General features: G+C 42.2%; 2 protein-coding genes across 4 annotated transcripts in view; one reads left to right on the forward strand and one right to left on the reverse strand.

Annotated features, from left to right (window-relative positions):
* The window catches only part of KIAA0232 (KIAA0232 ortholog), a 62,503-nt gene extending 60,748 nt beyond the window's left edge, over window positions 1-1,755 (reverse strand). For all 3 annotated transcript variants that reach the window (XM_030270692.4, XM_030270691.4, XM_030270690.4), the window contains exon 1: window positions 1,618-1,755. The gene's annotated coding sequence lies outside the window, so the exon portion shown is untranslated. The remainder of the gene's footprint in view (window positions 1-1,617) is intronic.
* LOC115494818 (uncharacterized) lies at window positions 725-19,306 on the forward strand. Its single transcript, XM_041715690.2, has 3 exons — window positions 725-855; window positions 966-2,374; window positions 16,036-19,306. Exons 1-2 carry the CDS (start codon window positions 725-727, stop codon window positions 1,750-1,752), a joined length of 918 nt encoding a protein of 305 aa, XP_041571624.2. The 3' UTR covers window positions 1,753-2,374; window positions 16,036-19,306.
* Window positions 19,307-21,438: the final 2,132 nt, after the last annotated feature.

Genomic DNA, 21,438 nt, shown 5'->3' on the forward strand with positions numbered 1-21,438 from the left:
AAGCTTATAAATTACTGCCCAAATCACTCATACACAGAAAACACCAGAATACAGGAATGTGTTTTATTTGAAAGGAAGAACAAACATTTTTACCCTTCAGATCAGTATCAGGTACTGCAACGAGTAATTAAAACAAAGACGAGACAGAAAAAAAAGCACCGCACTTTCGTTTTTCTCAAAGTTTCATAACACGATTCAATACGTGTATACTTTTAATCGAGACGACACGAGGAGAAGAGGGAAAGGAGTTTGCTGGAGCGAAGTGTCAGTTTGTGTCACTTCTGCATTCAGCTGTAACCTTCGCCAAACCTTGTCCCCCACCCCGCCCATCGCCCGCGAGAGGCCGCGGCCGGCGGTCCCGCCCCAGCGGCGCCCGGCTCCCAGCGCCCATAGGATGCGGCTCCCGTCAGTCTCCCATCAGCCCAGCTCCGCCTCCTCAAACAGCAGCAGCCCTAGCCTTCCTATCCGCCTTTTGCCTTCAATAGGCCCTAAAGGACAATGCTGCTTGAAGGGGAAATTAAAAAAAAAAAAAAAATTAAAAATTAAAAAAAAAAAAAAAAAAAGGGGGGAGCGAGCCCCGCCAGATCGGCCCCCGAGGCAGCGCCGTAACGCCGCGGCTCAGCCGGGGCGGTTTCCATCGGCCCCAGCCCGTCCCCAGCTCCCCCTCCCCGGTGCGCGGCCGCCGCTGCGCTCTGAACGCCCGCACAGGATGAAAGGTCACGGCATGAGCACCAGCCGGGCCCGGCAGCGGTGCAACCCCGTCACCTCAACCGCGGGGTCAGGCGGGGCAGGCAGGCGCTGCCCGGCTCAGGATCTCCCTACTCCGACCCGAACCGCCGCATCCTCCGCTTTGCCGTCTGCTGGCGCCGGATGACACCGGCGGGGGCCGGCACCCGCGGCGGGTGGGTTCTGGGTGCCGCCTTTCCCTCTCTCCTTCTCCTCCTCTGCTCCCGGGCGTGACCCAGCCCGAGGGCACCGAGCCGCTGCTCCAGCTCCAGGCTGACGCCTCCCTCCCGGCCGCGGCACAAGCCGCTCACCTGGCGCCGGGTCCCGCCGGGATGGAAGAGCGCGGAGTCGGCGGCAGCCGCGGAGGGCTCGGCGCCCCTCCCGGGCAGCGCTCTGACCGGGGCACCCCGGCCGGGCCCCCGGCCCCGCCCCCGAGCCCTGCCCGCCGCCGGCCGGCAGCCGCCCCCCGCCCGGCCCCCGGCGCTCCTGTCACCCCCTCCCCGGCCCCTTCCTCCCGCGCCCCCCGGCACGCTCCCGCCGCCCTGCGCCGGGCGCAGCCCAGGAGCGGGACGCGCCGTCCCGGGAAACCGTCCTCCCGGCGGGACCAGGCCCGGCCCCGCAACTCCTCCTCTCGCCGGGCTGTTAGCGGAGCGGGCAGGGATGCGCGGGCCTTCCCGGCCGGGCCCCGAGCCACCGGCCCGGCGCTCCCGGGGGTCCAGCCCGCCTGTCCCAACGCAGCGGTGGGAAGGAAGCGAAAGAGGGGAAGGGCGCCCGCCGTCGCCTCCCGGCTCCGTCCTCCGTCCGTTCCACGGGCAGGGCGGCTGCCGCTCTCCCTCCCTCCCTTCAGCCCTGCCCCTCCCTCTGCTCCCCGGGCCCGCGGCGGGCATTTACCTGCCGTGGTGGCGCAGAGCGGGGCCCTGGGGCCTCTGGCAGCCGGAGGAGGCAGCGGACTCCGTCCCGCTGCTGCCGTCCCCGAGTGAGGCGGGCGGGACGGAGCCGGGACCTGCCCCGGGAGGCGTTACGTAAACCGGCGGCGGCGGCCGTTCCAGCGCCACGGGGAGGGAAGGAGGGAGGGAGGGGGCCGGGCCGGCCGCTCCGTCACCCGGCAACGGGACTCAGCGCCCCGGCGGACCGCGCCGCCGGCTCCGCCCCGTATCCCTCCGCCCAGAGGGCGGCCCTGATCCCAGAGCCGTGGGGCTGCGCCGGGCGGGTGCGAAGGGGCTGGCGACCATCGCGCCGGTGGCCGGGAGGCGGGGGAGGACGGGACCGGTCTGTTCGTCCAGTCCCCCCATTCCCTGTCCCTATCTCTGCTGTCGTCCTTAAGGCCCGGGCGCCGGCGAGCCGCCTTCATGTCGGGGCCGCGGCGCAGGAAGGGCGGGGGGAGGAGGGGAAGTGTCCTTTGCCCTGGTTGTACAGCCTCCCGCCCGCCTGAGGAGGGACGCGGCGGGCGAGGCGCTCGGAGGCACCGGGCGGGCGGCGGGAGAGCCGGAAGCGCCCGCGCCCCTCGGGAGGGCTGTGCCGCCGGCGGGGGAACACCCCAGCAGGGCCGGCGCAGGAATGCGAGGGAGGGAGCGGGGGATAATGGTGGAGCGTAGCGGTGTTTGTCATGTGAGGTCCTTTTGAAATCCTGCACGACTCCGAGAGCAAGGTTAGCAAATAAAAGTTTATTTTACTGCGCAATGAAAGCCCGTCTGGAAGGGAAGTCGTCTGTTGGAAGATTGTTACCATTAAAAGTCGGGTTTAGTAGGTGAGCTCCTCGGGAGCCATGGGGATTTTGTTCCAATTGATTAAATGCCAGTTTAATCACAACTGTTTACACAACCGTGGAGTAATGAAAGGGCAACATTTTTAGCATAGTAAATGGGTGAAAATGGGCCACTGTAAGGCTGAAAATATGACAAGACACACCAAAGTACTCATTAAGCATCTTAATTGGGAAAATAATGATGCTCTCCTCAGGTGTATGCTACCACCCCACATTTCTCAAATGCGTGAACACATACGGGCCTGAGGAAAGTCAATATTATGTAAGATGTCAAAGTAAGTCTTCTGTCTGTGTAATCCTGAGGTTTTCTTCCTTTTGTTCACTGCTCAACCTGTGGCTTCTAGAGTTCCAAAATGCAGTATGTCATCCATATTGGCTCACACTGCTTCTTTTGTGCACATCTTCAGTCACTGGAACCAAGATTGCCTTTGAAAACATGATCCCCCAGTACCAGATGTGGTCCCACATTTAGGCCTTTCAACAAGTTAAGTCTGTATATAAAAAATACATCTCATAACAAGCATGAATGCAAACACTGCCTCCCAGCCTGTATACTCATTTCCTGATACAGAGCAACATTATTCTTATTTTTGTTTTAGCTAGGGTTTGCCAATTTTGAACATCCTTAGCACCTAATTTAGTCATAAATCTGACTTAGGCTAGCCAAAAGTTAAGTATGCAAGATTGTGTAGCTACGTGAACTACCAGCATTCTCTTAAATGTCGCTGAGGCAGTAATTGAGTCGTATGAACGTGCAGTTAATCTGTTACTTTCTCCAAACCTTGCAGGAGCATTTTGGGAGAAATCTAAAGAGAAAGTAGTGCTTTAAACTGTGTGATAAAAGGACAGACTTGTTCTCTGAACTATTTAATTACTGTTCAAGTTATTTTCTTGTTATGAAAAGCTGAAACTGAAAAGCTTTGGGGAAAAAATCCTGCTGACTGTTTTCTGCTGAGTCATTCCCCGGGTTTATCAGAAGCATTTCACCACTGCTGTAACACAACTCGTGCCAATCACAATCAAATCTGCTGTTGTTCAGGAGCTCGGTATTTGAATTCCCCTTTTCAAGGTAGAATAAGATGAGGCACCTGGGATCTGTCTGTAGTAACAATTGGCACCTTTTAAACCAATCTCTATACAGTACTCTGCACATATCCTTAATGTATTAGTAATGTATATCATCAATACAAATCCACTTACTGTATTTCACCCTTTCTAAACCTTTTTTCTCTGAAGATTTGTAGCAGGAACAGATGCTCAGAATGTTGGTGGTGTCCTAATGGAGCAAGTCAGAGCATGGAGGCCAGTGACTGATTATTCAATGACAGAATATTCACATAGCTGCTTTGTGACATTTCAAATTGACAGTTCTGGTTTTGTGGCCAGATCTCAGGAATCCCCACAGTAGAACTTTTTTGTTTGTTTGTGGGGTTTTGTTGGGTTTTTATTTTCCTAACAACCAACCCAGTTCTGATCTCCATTTGGCAAGCATTTCAGAAACAGCTGGGACATGACCATATGCCGTGCTGGCACTGCTGTGAGCTTATTTCCCACTTGTCCTCCTGGTCAATCAGAGTAGCTCCATGTGCTGAAGGACAGCTGGTCCCTTGGCATGCAAAGCAGCTAATGAACTTTTCCTCCAAAAAGCTGTGGGGATAGATCATGTGGGTTTTGCTTTCTGAATTGCTGTCAAAGATGGAAGTTTTCTATGGGAACCCTGTTTGCCTCTGTGTGACAACCTTCACCCTGAGAACAACTATGTGGGTGTGCATTGTAGGTGACAGCACTTGTTTGGAAAATGAAGGCTAAATGATGTGTGTTGAAAAGAATGCTAAACCGGAACTGAGTGACTGATGGACTTGTGCCTTAGCTGTCAGCCTCACCAAGTAGCACCATTTCCCTTTTTCATTGTGATCCCTGCTGAGAGGGTCTCCAATAAATGTTAAAAAATGTATCAATTTCATAATATATAATTTTTTCCCTTAAGTAACCTACTGAAGGAGAAATTGCACAGCAGTTCCATATTAGATAGCCACAGCTTGTAAGCATTTTATTGTCAGCCTTCTCTTTCTTCCTTAAAATCAGTCAGTTTATAATATTCCCTAAAATTTCCTTGTAGGTGCAATAAAAATCCCCTGATTTTCCCTGAGCAGGGATTATGTATCAGTTAGCTTTGAAAGTCATGATAACCAATCAGTAGACAACCCTCTTGTTCACAGTTCATATGAAATGCTTGATAAAAACTGAATCTGCCAATTCAGCATTTTAGAAACAGCTACAGTACCATTTGCAAGAGAATATACATAGTCCAAGAACTTAAAAGATCATTTAAATGTACAGGATCTAAATATATACATAAACTTATAATGTGTTTTTAAAATCTAGAAAATGGATGTTAATGTAAGCTGAAACAGGGAATATCCAACAGACTCATTATGAGTTTTATTTGAAATCTTGATGCACAGATTCAAACTTATATTTATCTCTTTGAAACTATTCTTAATTCTGTGAAGACTTGCCTAACTTTTTTACTTCTTTTCAGGATCCATTTCAGGTTTTAAGCAAAGACATTCACACCTCCCAGAAGTAATAACTCGGTTCAAATGACACATTCAAAAGGCATTCCTCAGCACTAGATCAGGTTTCAGATTCCTTTTTACTGATCCCTATTTCCTAATAATATCCCTGTGCAGTGAAAAACCAAGCTCTACACACCCACAGAATCAGAGGACCACTCTGTAATCACCATCAAGGACCTCATCTACTGCAGTGGATGGAATGTGACTTGAATTTTAGTGGGGCTTTCATTGGGCCACAGTTCAGCCCTTTTCCTTTCAGACTCCTCTCAAAGAGGTTTCAATATCTTTAATAGGAGCACATTAGCGCGGTGAGCTTGGAAGATCTGAGTCATTTGAAAAATCAATTACATAATTCAAAGTAAATTTATTTTCTATTCAATCCAACTTGATCACTATAACCTCAAAATGTATTTTTGTTTTCTTTGAACAGAAACTGCATGTAGGAAACTGTCACAGAAACTGCAGGTCAGGCAGTGCTGTTCTGTAACAAGTGTCTGGGCTCAGTGTTGGTATTTCTTTACGACTCTATTTTTAAAAAAATTATTTGGCTTCAGTGTTACCCTTTTTCATCCTGCAGCACTCTGACAATTGAGAAACCGTAATAATACCTTGAGAAACCCTTGGACAGCCCAAAGGAATACATGAACAGGACTCTGTCTCAACATGGTGCTGTGTGCCTAAAACAGACTACCTGAGGTCTATTATAAAAATAACTTAGAGAAAATTATAATGAACCTTGATAATTGTCTGTAGCCAATTGGAAAAACTCCCAAACAGTTCAAAAATATTTTAAAAATGAAAATGTTACACTACATAATGAATGTTAAGGTCCAAGTACCTAGATACAGCATTTGAAACCATACACCAAGGAATAGCTTTCACTTGTGGTGTAATAAAAGGACTACAGGAAGTACAGTGTTACAGAAATAAAATCATTTTCACAAGTGATGAAATACAAAGCAAGTATTACATGCAATTGCATTTTAAGGACAATTAGTCACCATTAAATATACCAGTGTCTCAAATTCTGATCTTTTTTGTAATGCATATGTAGAAGACATTTATATCATAATGAGGTATGAATTTAATTGCATTATATTTGTTGCTACATCAGCTATTGTCAAGCTATTAAGTTAATTACATGTTAAGTTTTAAACTAGATGAAACACATTATGACATCTGTTTTTTCCTATATACTACAGCCATTCCAGAATTACCATGTTGGAAATGTGTGAGGTTTTGGCAGCTCACTGTCTTACAAATAGTTCATGAATGCAATTAAACATCCTTGAGTAGCCTGCAGCATCAGCATCCAATGCTTGTCCTGCTCATCAGAGATATGATTTTGTTTACACTAATTCCACTGTTTTTTTTCCCCAGATATTGACCGTATTCTCAGTCAGTGAAAATGCTGAAAACAGAGTTGAATGCATTCTCATAGCTGACAATCTGGCCACAGATTTTGGAATTAATATACTACCATCTTTATTTATGATCTATAAACAATGAAAGGTGAAAGAAACACTTGAAATTTTATTGAGTTCTTAAAGCAATTGCACTGAAGGTGCAATTAATCTTTTCCTTAGCATTTTCTTAACATGATCTACTGTTGAAGACCCTGGTAATAGAAAAGTATTCCTTTGTGTATTAATGGCTTATTGTCCTGGCACTTTGACATTATGTTTTGACTGATCAAAAAGTTTTCTTATCTGATCCCGTAGTAAAAACCTGCAAAGCAAAAAGGTTGCATGTTTTCAGATGCTTAAAACAAACAAAAAAAACCCCTCAAAATTGATTTGAAAGTTGAGACTTGAAAGTGAAGGAATCTGTAGACATGACTTACAGACTGTAAGAAGATTATTATTGTTGTTCTTAATAATAAAAATATTTTTATTTGTGTGAACTTTTTTATCTGTGTGGGAGCAAAAGGCAAAATGGCCATTGCTGCTTTCTGATAGAACTGATAAGCTGGGAAGTGCTGCCATTAGAAATAACTCATTCTGTAGATATCGAAGAACTGTTAAGAGTGGCTGATTAATACCAGTAGCCATTACAATGAGGGGAAAAAGTAAAGTTTGAAAAAAACAGCATTTAAAAATGGGTATTGAATCCCAACCAAATACACTACTATTTTGATATTAAGGGGAAGAAAAAAATTGGCAGTACATGCGGAGCTCTAGTATCTGCATTTCCAAAGCTGCTCTAGGAAGAGATTTCTAGCTGGTGTGATTGACTACAAGGCTGTCAGCCTGAAATAGAAACCATTTGAGCAGCACGAGAGAAGGAGAGGGTATTTTTCCGTCAAGAAGTAGCTAATATTTCAATATTTTCCAACTAGACTGATAAGCTCTCAAAAGTATATTTCATGATATTTTGGCTTGTAATTCTAACTGAATTAGATTAAATGCTCATTTGAAGAGTTACTCATTGGAACCTGTTAATGGGAAGAAAACTACCTCACTTTCCAAGGCTGGTTTGTGTGTTTATGCTAAAAAGGTGTTTTCTCTCAATAGAGTTATTGCTGTTGAGATGAAAACTGCTTGTTTTTTGGTTCATTAGGATTTTTTTTTTTGTTAAAATAGGGTTGCCCTTTGAGTTTGATAGTATTTCAATATCAACTGTGAAGAAACGAAAAAGCAGGCATAGCTTTAAATGGCTGAACAAAAATTGCTATCTTGGTGTTAAAACACCCACGCACATTTTGGCAGTTGAAGAGGTCATGAAATAAATGAACATTCAAATGCCTAAACCCAGCCAGCTTTTCCAGGTGTAGAGCATTCATTTGTAGGGGTCATTTCCCCTAAGAAAGTTTTTTTTTTTTCCTCTGAGGCTGACAGCAGGCCATACTGTGTTCACATTACATAGGGAGGAGGCACTAAAGACCAAGCTAATCAGGCTATGCAGGGGTATAGCAGAGAAGAATATTAGATGGCAGGATTGGGCCACAAGTACAGATCACAAATGGGAGTATAATCCTACAAGATGGATTGTTTGAACATTATTTGTTAAAGGGGTAAAATGAATGCAGTAATATTAAGTAAGAGAATAGTTTATTTCTCAGAATAAATATTTTCCTCCTAAATGTAGATGTCAATATTCACGGCATTGAATAAGAATTGATAGCCAAAGGCATAGCGTTTTGACTTATTGCAATGTTTTGATTTTATAGATTTTTTTTTTTCCTGGGAGCATACTTTCACAGATGCATGTGCAATGAGCAGTATTTCACTTTGAACTTTTCCAGGTAGGAAATCATATCCTTAAGAAATCAGATGAAAATTCCGTGCTTCCATGCTTCACTATTGTGCATAAAAGTGATTTCTGTATTTGGAATTTAAGTATTGCTGTGGCAAAGAATATTATGACAACATTTCTTCCATAGTCAATGAAAACTATAAGGTCCTGTAAAAAGGAATTCAGGGCACCTGTGTGAGGCACCAGCTTCTCTGCTCTGACTGCCTACGTCTGCCAGCTGATCCAGCACTCCCACATGCTGAAATGGAGTGCTGCTTAGAGCTCATCAGTGCAAAACATTTTTGAAAATCATCTGAAGAGTCAGCAGGTCTGGCTTTGCCAGAACAAACTTTTGACACCGAGACATTTTTATAAGTAAGTAGGAGCCATGAGAGGCTCCCACTTCACATCCATATGACTGTTCTTCCCACTCCTTGAAGCCAGTGTGGCTCCATCCAGGTTTCTTATCAGGGATGGTTCCTGGCTTGTGCTACCTCCTGGTGATGCTAGGCTGCTGTTGTTGGCCAGCTGTGCTAACAGTTAAGTCCTATGTAGTCCTGTGCAAAGGTACCTGTTGGTTTGGGCATTTGTCCTGGAAGACAGAAATGTGTTTTCTACGTCTAAGACTTTTTCAGTTTTGAGCGAGCTGAACCCACCAATTCTGATTTTCCCAAGGAATAAGCAAATGGTAAAATGCCCAAGGATACAGATTACTCTCCATCCCTCTTGTTGCAGCTAGGTTATTGTTCAGAAAGGAAAGACAGAATGAAGAATATAAAACCAGACCCAAACTCCCTTTATCTTGTTGCTGAAGATCCTCCTTTGAAATGACAAGTCTAAAAGTCGTGGGATTCAAACCCTGTTTCCATTTGTATGGAGTTTACCCAGTTCTGCAGTGCAAACTGTGAGTAGTGTCTTTATCTCATGAGCGAGTTACTGAGAGTTGAAAGGAGGGAGATGTGAACCTCATCCCAGGGTATTCTCTACGCTACGGGTTAGAGCAGTCTTCTGGAAGAGCTCACTCCACATGCAGGATAAGAGTGCTAATGTCAGCTGAGAGTACTAAATGGAATCTGGGCTATATTCAGAGCTACTCATGGATGTTAGGTATGGGAATGGCCTCTTTGGGGATGCACTTAGGCATTTCTTTCTCAGTTACAACTTAAAGAGTTCAGTTTGGGATACTTTTAAGTATCTGGGGGATGGGGTCTATATAGAAAATTTTGAAGTCCAGTATGGAGAATCTAGTAAATTTTCAGCTCTTCCATGGATATTATGTGACCTGAATAACTCTCTTGAATTTTAGACACTGTGCAGACTGGAACTATTACAAAACTGACAAGAAAACCAATGAGCAGAAATAGGCTTTTACAACTGAAACCTGTTTTTTGCCCTCTCATCTTCAAGACATGCACATTTGGGAAAGTAAAGAAGGCAGTTTCCCTGCTTATAATCACCCAATTTTAAATGAGGGAGTAAATTTGTGTAGGTTGGATTCAACTCCTCAAGATATTTGATACATTTTCTGTGTGTTTGTGCAGTTTTCCTTTTGTGAATGAAATTATCCATATATATCCAGATACTATAGTCCATGTTCCTTGTTTCATAGATTCACCACCAACTGCCTGGTAATGTATCATGCAGTGAAAGTGAGGTATTCAGCTGCAATTTCTTTTCAGCAAACTCATTAGCTGACTTTTCTAGACAGTTGCTGCTTGTCATTATTTGTGACAAGGGAGTTTTGAAAACTGTTCTGTGAGCTAGTGGTAGAAAGTACTTCCAATGTACATTAAAAGTACCTCCTCATTTGTTTTAGAAAGAAAATCCTGGCAATACCTCAGCTTAAATTTAATAACTGCCTGGTTTCACTGCTGCTGCTGTTCTCATCCAAAGTCTATGATAAGTGCTTACATTTTTTCTGTAATTGGTCTCAAATTTGTGATTGTTTGCATTAATTATTCTTCTTTGTACAGAATTATGTACAGTAATGATACAGATGTACAGATGATAACAAGCTCCCATGACTTGGTAATTTTTTTTTTAACTGTAAATGCAGAGAACATTTTATTAACTTACCACCCCATTTCAGGTGTTCACCTGAGTTATGTCTCACTGGGGGCAGGCAGGTTTTGGGTTTATGCAATTGTATGTTAAACCAACATTCTTCTTTTCTTGTGATGTGGATTCAGAGAGATTTTCCTTTTAATTCCATAATGATTAGATTCTCCAGTGCACTGCTCTTTTTTTTCACGGTGGTAGATTTTGCAATGTCAGCTGAGATTATATTCCTTTGGCACACCTATCATTTGCATACACATAAGGCACTGAAGGTGCCCGTTATTTTCAGCTAGCAAGTAATCTTGTTCCCACTTAACTTGAAATACATTGTTCTCTGTATCCTAAATTTGGCCTTTACAGTTACTTGCTTAATTGCTTTTGGATTACTCTGCAACGTGTTTTAATACATTATATTTAAAATCCACAAGATAAAACATCACCATAAATAGATGTATAGATATAGTCACAATGGAAACATTATGGCAGCTGTAGAGGTTGACATGATTTACCACCTGTCAGGAGTATGTCATCATTGGCACAGGGGACAGTGTGGTGCTGCTCTGCTGGTAAAAGCTCTGTCTTTCCTCTCATCCTACCAGGCTCTCAGACTACCCCAGGGCTGAATAGAAAGGCTGTACCAAAACATTTCTCCACTCACTGGAACGGTGGCAGAACTCTCCACAGACATGGTCTTGTGATAATATCACTGCAGCAGCAACCCACTCTTAGAAGGGGAAAAGATTTATGAAGGCTCATGCTGCATGCTTCACTTTTTTAACCCTTGAGCTGCTGGACAATTATGCCAGTTATTTCCTTGCGAAGTTATGGCAAATCACTTCTTCCTGTGGGAACAGCAACTTCTGAGATTCATACACCTCTTGAGTTAGTAATTTCCTTTCATCTCCAGCCCAAGACTGTACAAGGTGGTAATGGTGGTATGACAGGAATTGTCTTTTTTTGGCTGGAACAACACCCATGGTAGTGTATGATAATTGCAGACAGTATCAGTTGCTCTTTGCAGTGGCTGAATGTCTTGGTAAGAAGTTAATGTAATGCCAATGAAAAAACTTAGTTATCTCTTATCTCTTAAAATAATTTATCTCTTTGGGAAGGTTTTATCCCATACAACTGTGAATGCTCCTTACATCTTGCATTAGGGTTGTTTATTTCACTTTCAGTCCTTTTCCATGTCATAAGATAATCAAAATAGACCTTTATACACCTACAATATGAAGCACTTCACAAGAAGCCACCACAGAGTATTTCCATTTATATGACATTGGAAAACCTGCTTCTGAAGATTAAGCATTAGTTAAAATATTTAGGTTGCATTAAACAATGTGGTGTACATTTGGTTCTATCAGATCAGAATACACTCTGTAAATCCCTAGACCTGGAAGGTCTCTGTGGAAGGACCATATGAGCTCTGCCATATTTTGACAGGATATAGCATATATAGAATAGTCTCCCACCTTCATCATGCTGACAACTTAGTTAAGGACTTGTAAAAAACACAGAATAACATTAGATGCAGCCAATTTGCAGTTCAGAAATATGTCAGATAAGGTGCTACACACAGATGAATCTATGTTTACTTGGTTAATATACACAAAGTCCTTATTTCCCTAGAAAGAAGAAAATACTGGTGTTTCAAAGTTTGTTGCAGAGGTGCATAAAAATGAAAGCAGAAATCCATAAATATATATGTATATGCTACTATATATTAATGTCTACAAATTATATGGGTTTTTCAGGAAGGAGCAGTGAATGGTACATCCCTGCATTTCTCAGTATAAGTGTACATAATTTCCATGCGTGTTTCAAGAGATAAACTGAATTCTTGAAGGTGAATGATAAGGGAGTGGGGGTTGTGGAGGGCTGAGATAACGCCAGGAGTCACCTGCAGGGTACGGAAAGGGTGGAGCTACCAAACTTATTACGTCAGACCTCACAAAAATTGAATATTCAAGTGGTCTCAGTGTTACTTAATATATTTTCAAGTGTCTCATGATCACATAGGTTTCTTTCTGTCAGGGAAATAATGGCTTACCATGATAAATATTCTTTCAAGAATGCATGTTATTAATCTGACCCTTTAAGCACTGAAGTGTATGCTGAGCCTTAACTGTGTGCTAAAGTCTTGATTTCACTGGGATTTAATCACAGGTTAAAGTGGTTTTCTGAGTTAGAGCCAGAAAGATAGACAGTTTACAACTAAAGGACGGGAATAAAACCTGTTTAGCTCCTAGACTGTTCTTGTCATTCATATATGCATATTTAAAAATCAATTTTCATACAAATCTGGGCAGAATTAGAGCTTGGTAAGAGAAGGGAGTACATCAGAGCCTGCCTCTGAACTTAATTGAACTGAGAAGTCATCGAACTTGGAGAATTGCTTCATACCCATCTCTTGCAAACATGATTTGGAATGACTAGAAGATGTTGGGATGATATCCAAAAGACTATTAGTAAAACAAAAGCTATTAGCATATGTCATGATGTGCATCCTGGCAAACAGCTCAACAAAAATTCATATTGGTAAAGCCAGTGGGGTCTGGTCTGGCTCGCAAGTGTTCAATATCATGCTTTTAAATATTTGAAAGATTTACCAGGAATTGTGTAATGAACCATTTTCATAACAACAGAGTTTCTATATTACAGAAAATAATGTACTATTATAATGCATAGATTTGATGGCATATAAAAAGAATTTCTTGCACTTACTAAAAACATTTCTCTCATTTTGTGAAGGAGAAAACTGAGACACAGAGAGAGAAGGTGGTTTACCAAAGGTTTTACAGCAGGCCAGAGTCAGGGGCCCAAGCAGAAGCCCATTTTTGGCTGGCTGGTTCTGCCATCTGTCCAGCAGCACCATGGTGCTCCTCAGTGGTCACTGGGAAACAGAAATCTTCAGACAGTATTAGCCAGCTTTTGCCATAGCAAAAAAGGCCTTTTCTTATTCATATATAGGCATTACTTTATCTGACTGGAAAAATGAAAATGGAAGAAAAAATGAAAGGGAAGTCCCTTCCATTTTCAAGATGAGAAACTGGAACATTATAGTAAAATTTTTGCTACCAGAAACATTTATTCCTCTGTGATCTTTTACTGTTTTCTTAAATGAGCAGCTTCACTCCATCCAGCCATAGTGATTCCCTCTTCATTCCTATGCAAAGAATCAGTTTAGACTGATTCAACTACTTTTACAGGCAGCCACCAAATGAATACATTGCATTTCACTGAGTTTGCAAATGCTGGTTTGGTCACAAGTTGCTCAGACAAAAAGGTTCTATAGCAAACATTGGTTATTTTGACTTCTCTTCCTTCTCACATGCAAGAGGAGTGAGAGTCATCCATTGACATTTATTTGTGAAATAGAGAGTTTTGTCTCTTCATATATCATATACCAAATTAACCATGTTATTTCAGCTATGTGAATTTTTTTCACCCCATTTAATTATACTGTTTGAAATTATGTATGCTTATACTGGTATGAAGGTGTTTTGCACTGACACTGGTTTTATTTCTGCTAGGGAAAAATAAGTAATTCTTACACAGCTCCTGAACTGGAGATGTACAGCTTTAACTGTACTAATGTAGTTAGGTCAGCACAACTCTACTGTAAACAAGGTGTATATTGCACAGCTAAGGCTAGATTACTCGGGTTTGCACAAGCTCTGCCTACAGAATATGCACAACCAGTATAACTAGTTGTGCTTTAATAAATACTAATAACACGTGTCTAATTACGACAGTTCATCTCGACATTTCCTGCCTGCCTCTCACAGAATGACTAAGCGCTTCTCTCTCACCACCGAGCCAATTGCTGCCTGCACACTGTTATTAGGGGCAGTCCTGTATCATTTTCACAATTATAGGATATGTCATTTCATACTTGTGGACTGCCAACAAGAGAGCACTGTCCATCCAGAAGAAAAATACTGCCTGCAATCGCTTTCAAGGGCTGAAAGAGGCAAATGTTTACTCACAGGCACAGCTTTTCTGACCATGAATAGTCCCTGTGCTTTCAAAGGGATTAAGCCTGGTAGTAAGTATTTGCAGAATCAATGCCTTGATTAGCATGCTCAAATGGTTAATTTTGCTCTTTGCAATCATGTTTGAAGGATGCTGAAGTAGTCTTATGATGGTACACATGCAGGTTAGGTCCTGGTTTGGAATTGCATTTCTGTTTTTAAAAAGCTTTGACAAGCAAACTCGCACTGTCACACTTACTCCAAAGCGTGTTTTGTGATGAATGTAGTGGTTAGAATGTCACACAGACGAGTACTTCAGTAGAAATGTGCAAATAATCAGATGTGCAAGTAATCAAATTACAGTGTTACAAAATCTCATTAAATAATGGGATCTAGAAACTATGGGTTAGATTTATTACTGGAATGAGGAGATACCGTTCATGGAAATTGTAGGATAATTGAAAAAAAAATTGTAGGATATGTGGATTTTATTGAAATAAAATTTACATTAATTTTTTTTTGCCTGCTTTTCTATCTCCTCTTAATATGCAGCCAGCTCCTACTCTCTGTTTTTGCTCTGTGGTCTTGCTGTCATATTTTCCTGTCTACACCCTTTCCATAACTCATTGTGTCACTAGATCCAAGAAATTTTCCTGTGACTACGAAATCTGTACTGTTTTTGAGTGCTCCTCTCAGCCAAAAATCAATTCCTCAACTTTGGCTCTTCTTATTTCACCCTACAATTAATCCTTTGTAGGTCACTAGGGAGTTTAGCCACAGAGGAGCTCACTTTCTCTCTGGTAAGAGAAAATGCCCTTGAAGGTGCCTTGAGCCTTTTCCAAGGAGCTCGGGGAAGATAAATAGCATGTCTGTGCTGCCCACATTGATCAACTGCAAACTTTGCACCTACTTCTTATCTTCACTTGTCCACAAAGCCTGCCTGTCACTGTGCACATGCAAATGCTGCCTCAGTAGCTGCCTCTGTGATTGAGAAATTCAGATATATGTGATAGCTGCATCCATACCTCAGCTTCACCCCTTTCCAAGCATGGCTGATGCCCCTCCACTCCAAGAAGTTGTTGAGACCCCCACACTGAAGATGTGCTTGGTGTTCAGCACCTGAATAATGAAGAGTTCGATATTTTGTCAGTGCTATTAAAACCAGTCACATCATAGTGAACTGGATTTTGCAAAGAAGGTTAAGTTATCCTACAGCAGTTGTGCATTGCATGAACTTAATGATGTCTTTGTTCTATGAACTGTAATAATTAAAATCTAATCCACAGTAGAATCAATAGATGTTGTCATTATTTTCATTAATGTATGCACATAAATAAGAGTATAGGGAGAAGCTGTAAGTATATGTGATGAAGCCTTTGATAACACTTCACCTGGTATTTTCATAGTTTAGGTACATTTAGATACTGATAACATAATTTAATGTTGCTAAATTAAAATTCATAATCTGAAAATGAAAACTGCTCACCAAAAGCAGTTCAGTATAAAAATATTTTAAGGGAAAAAGAGCACATATAGGTAAGCAATCTCATACTGCTGCACAGAAATAAACATCCTATGAGGATGTCATAGAAGAAATGTTGTATGTAAATAAAACCAAATAATCCTTCCACACTACTTAGCTTTCTGAATGTTTAAACTTCGAAATTGAGCATGTTCTTGTTTTTTTTTTTTTTTGCAGATCAGTGAGAGCAGGCGTCCAAGGACAAGCAACAAGATTGATTGATTCCCCTCCTTGATACCTCAGGACCAGAACCACTAACAGACGCTGTAGAGAACCTCACTGTGCACATTTTGATCCACATCATGTACATCAGTATAGCACATTCATAAACTAAGGGATTAGGATATTGTTGAGCTGAATGCCACCGAAAGCATTTGCACTTACAAAAAATATAATGATCTATGTTTAATAAAGCAACCCATGACTTGCATAAACTGGGGCTGAACATTTAGAATTGTGAAATACTAGAATATCCTGAATTGAAAGGGTCCCACACAAGGGTCATCCGGTCCAGCTCCTGGCCCTTCACAGCACTATCCCCAAGAGTTACACCATGTGCCTGAGAGTGTTGTCCAGAAGCTTCTTGAGCTCTGTCAGGTTTGGTGTTGTGACCACTTCCCTGGGGAGCGGCTCCAGTGCCCAGCCACCCTCTGAATGATGAACCTTTTTCTAATATCCAACCTAAACCTCCTCTGACACAACTTCAGGCCATTCCCTAGGTTCCTGTCACTGTCATCACAGAGAAGTGTCTGCCCCTCCTCTTCCCCTCATGGGGAAGTTGTAACTGCAGTGAGGTCTCCCCTCAGTCTCTACTTCTCCAGGCTGACCAGACCAAGTGACCTCAGCCACTCCTCACAGCTTCCCCTGAAGGCCCTTCCCCATCTTTGCTGCCCTCCTTTGGACATTCTCTAATAGTTTAACGTCTTCCTTTTATTGTGGTGCCCAAAACTGCCCCCAGGACTTGAGGTGAGGCCACCCCAGTGCAGAGCAGAGTTGGAGAATCCCCTCCCTTGCCCAGCTGGTGATGTTGTGCCTGAAGACCCCAGGACAGGGATGTCCTTCCTGGCTGCCAGGGCACTGCTGACTAGGAGCCCACCACCTGAATTCAAACCTTTCTGTTCTTGATCTGCTCAGCAGAGTGAAGAGGTCAGTGTTTCTCTTTGTTTCCCTTCCCACTGAAGTTCTTGGTTTCTCCTTTCTGTGTTTTGACCTTTTTGTCACCTTTGACTTTTATCTCTTTGGAGCCAGACCATCTTTCCCATAAAGTTTTGTAAAATGTGTCTGTGGGTCTTTGTGTGCGACTTCAGACACTGCCACACTTATAATTTGGCAGGAAGGAAATTAATTTCTTTCTTAGGCAGGGAAATGACCCCAAATATATGTTAACATCTGAAACTTGAATTTCAACAAATGGCTGTTTGCTTCTGTGGCATCTACTTCAGCATGCCATTGACTTCACAGGACGTGTACTGGGGACTGGAGCTGTGCACATGCTGCAGACATCTTTCCTTTGGCTGAAGACTACAGAAAGCTAGAATGGCATTAGCAGCTGTCTGAAGCACAGGTTACAGCAAAGTATATCATGTTCATATCATCATTACATACCTTGGATTCCACTGTAAGCCTGAAGTCGGGGAGTGAGGAGAACTCTTTGGACCATAAATACATTAGCTCAGCGTGATGAACTATGTGAATTTGTCCTTCAGTTAAGGGTAAAGAAGAAAGCACTTTTATTCCACAGTCATATTCTTGAGACTGCTATAGTGCAAATCAAGACAGGATTTTTTTCTCTTGTCGCAGAAAACTTGGAGACATTTCTGTCTGTAACATATACTACTGAAATTCTCAGTATATGTATATATCTGAAGCAAAGTGTAAATCTCCATTCACAATCAAACTTAAATAATAATTTCTGAGTGTGCTCACAGCTGTGCCTGCAATAATAGTTCTTTATTATTTAATATGTATTTTGTAGAGTACTGGCAATTTATTTTAAGGGAAAATAGAAAAAAAATTTCTAGAAACAAGTAAGACGTAATTATTAGAAACCCAGAGAAAAGAGAATTTTGGCTTTTATGATGCTCGGACACTGTGGAGAGGAAATGGAACAAAGACATGGTGGATCAAAGATGAGGAAAAAAAGGCATGACGCTTTTATGAGGGAAGGACTTGGATGCAAAAGAAATGTTTCACCTACCCTAATACTGAATTTTTCATATGGCCAAAATGAGCATAAGGAGAAAAATAAAGCCAGAGGTAGAAATCCATCTGACTGAGAATGGGTCCAAGAGATTCTTCTGTTGTTGTTGTTGAAGTTCAATACATAGTTGGAAGATACAGATTTTTTAAAATAATGCATATTTTAAAGTAATTGTATGCACAGCTACCAGAACCAAGTCCAGCATAAGCAGAAATGCTTCACTGCTTTCCCTAATAAGGAAAAAAGGGGCATAATTCTCTGATTGAAAACATGTCCTCTTTTCTCTCTCATTGCTATCAAATTCTAACAAAGTTATTTGCATTCATTTGTCTCAAAATTTCTGATAATTTTGTCACTTGCAGCCAAGCCTCTGTGCCTTGAAACACGACATTGTCACATCATCCTAAGTCTTAGCTGCACCATTAACTGTACAAAAATTGAGATTAAATAAACAAATTCTGAAAATAGGGCATTAGGGTGTTTATTTGCACTTGGAAATCGTTGTTGTTTTTTATCTTACCAGAAAAATTGCCTCACAGAGCGATTTCTGACCCTTGATTCAGCACACTGCTTCGGCATCATTCCCAATCCCTGTTAATCCTGGGCATAAAAACCACCCGAAGCTACTGCGTGCTGCTGCAGAGCACTACATTATGGGTCAAAGGGACAGCGCTTTGACAACCTTTCTTTACTGCCCTCTATCAAACAAACAATTTTGAGATGTTGAAAACATTTGGAGCTAAAAGAAGACACGCTACCCCCACATGCAGAGTGTTTCCAGTGAGCAGCATGGGGCTGTGCAGGTTTCACCTGTGCATTAGCTCATCTGTGGGCAGTTCCAGCAAGGCTCAGAACACGAGGCCCCTCTAGCAGGGCTTGCAAAAGCTAATCCACAAAATGTTTCTGCTAACTGAGTCATGTGCTTGAACATGTGGAAATTAGAAACTAGCTGAACCTTTTTATCTAATTGCTAAATTGAGTTTTGAGTTTTGTGTATTTCAACTGAAAGTAGCAGAGGGGACCTTCCTACTGCACAATGTAGTTGGATTGTGTGTGGGATGAATGGGCAATTTTAAACAGGTATTTCTTTAGTGCATTTCTCTAATCGAGTATATTGAGTGTATTTCTTTTCTTTAATTCCCATACTGTATTTCTCTTGTATTTATATATGTATAAATGCATAAATATAATATATGTATATATGTATAAACATAAATTTATATATGTATTTATATATGTATAAATTTAGATATGTATTTGTGCATGTTTCAGTGATGTTTGGGCATGAGTATCTTGAGAATATTTTTATACAAATGTAGGAGCACACATACTGACAGAATGGAATGTTGGAAAAAAAGGAAATATTAATAGAAATTTTTTTCTGTAAATATAAGTAATTTACAGAAAGATCCTCTGTAAGTGTTATCAGTTTGTGCTACTGCAACTATTGCTATCAAGTTAAGTAGGAACACTGCAGTAGCTCCTGACGGCACTAGTCATAAATCTGTAAAACTGTAAAGTCTGTGATACTTGCTGCAAGAGTATCAGTGGCTCTGGAAAAATGTGTTCTGCTGGGGAATGGGGGAGGCCGCCAGAGATAGCTGCTTGCTCTTTCTGCTTGATTAGCTGCCCAGACCCTGATGAGTACAGCTGGCCTTGTCAAATGCAACATGCCAAGGCCAAACATGGCTGAGCATGGAGAGCTGTTCTTAACTCATGAAGTATGGCCCTAGTCCTGCAAGGACTGCGAGCACAAGCTTTCTGAGCTGTACAAGAGTATATGAGTAATGCCCAAGTCATCTAGCAATAGACACAGAGCTGGATTCAACATTTAGGAGCCCACATGCAAGTTTTTTATCTGTTGACAGATCTCTAAAATTTGAGCAGGAATTAAGGATTAAATGTGGAAACCCTCCTATAACCAATAAATAAACAAATAAATAAAAACAAACAAAACCAAACAAAACCCCAAACAACCCATCCAACCAACCAAACAAACAAAAAAAAGGCATTGAATATGCCTTTTTCATATTCAATGTCTTTGAATATGGCCTTTGAATATATATGTCTGAAACAGAGCTACCCAGAGTCCCGCCAAAGCACCTGCTAGGGCTCAAGCTGAAAGATCAGCCCAAGCCCAGAGGAAACTACTCAGTGAAGCCCCATGCACTTTCCCAGTGAGTTATCACTGTGCTGCAGCATTATAAACTGTAGACAAAAATACCACCCTGCAGCAAGCATGCGATGAGTGAAGCAACACAGTTATTGAGGCAATCTTGGAAGTGCCAGCAGTGCCTGAGGTTTTCCTTTTGGTTTCTCTGTGCAGAATCCAGGTTTGAGAGATCGTGACATTTAATTCTGGAACTCCCCCAGTGATATTCATGCACTTCCCTAAAGTGGATATTGTGCATACTGAAACGAGTGTCTGTGCTTCACTGATCATTCTGTGGGAAAATGTGTCTGATAAAAAAGTTTAGTTCCTTTTTCCCCCCTCAATTTCTTCTGTTTGTACCAATTTTGCGTAAACAAAATCCCAAACACCACATTCCCTTGAAAATATTTTCATCCCCATCAGACCTTAAATTTCTACTCATGACCCCCTGATTCCTGTTCAAATGTTCTATGAGGAATTAAGTATCTAAAGCGCTGAAGCTGATAAAATCAGACTACAAAACACCGGCAGTTTTCACAGCTGTTTTTGCAGCTCTGGGCTGCGTCCTTTCCGTGCTCACGAAAACACGCTTTATGCTGTTTTATTGTGGCTACAGTGCTGCAGCCTGTGCGCTTCAGGGAAATGCTGCCCGGAGCTGGCAGGAGCCCCGGCGGCGATAACCCCATCCCTGCCGGCCCCGCGCAGCCACCGCATCTTCCTCGGGTCCTTCTGCACGGCAGCCTGCTCCAATACCTCCTCACTATGGAGCAGTAAGGAGGAGCAAGTCCAGCTTCATACCTGCCAGAGTATGAAGCCTGTCACAGATTTGTTTAAAAAGTATGGATATTGATCTAGTACCGATACCCAACTGTGATGGACAAAACCTCTCTCACAGGTTAAGGTTAGAAAGTGTATGTTTATTCGACGTCGGGTGGTGTGCAGGATAGCTCCCAAGTACACACCACAGCTTCCAAGTGATTACAGAGCCCTTTTAGCCATACAAGTATTGAATACCCATAATTTTGGTACATCCCATTCCCCGCTTCGTATGCTAATCACTCCAAAAGCTATTAAGCATGCGTAGTTTGTTCCTTAAAATGTGTTGGTGGTCTCTTTCATGGGGAGGGGTCCCAAAATGAAGAAATAAATGAAGTCTTCCTTGTTCTGGCCTTTCTACCTTTTCAATGCAGATATGACAAATGAACTCTTGGTAGAACTCCCATTCCTT

This window comes from Taeniopygia guttata, chromosome 4, assembly GCF_048771995.1.
Source record: "Taeniopygia guttata chromosome 4, bTaeGut7.mat, whole genome shotgun sequence".
NCBI lineage: Eukaryota > Metazoa > Chordata > Aves > Passeriformes > Estrildidae > Taeniopygia > Taeniopygia guttata.

Coding starts and splice junctions, on each gene's coding strand:
- LOC115494818 (XM_041715690.2), top strand. CDS start 725: ATGAGCACCAGCCGGGCCCGGCAGCGGTGCAACCCCGTCACCTCAACC. Junction 856..965: donor GCCGCATCCTCCGCTTTGCC/GTCTGCTGGCGC, acceptor GGCGTGACCCAG/CCCGAGGGCACCGAGCCGCT.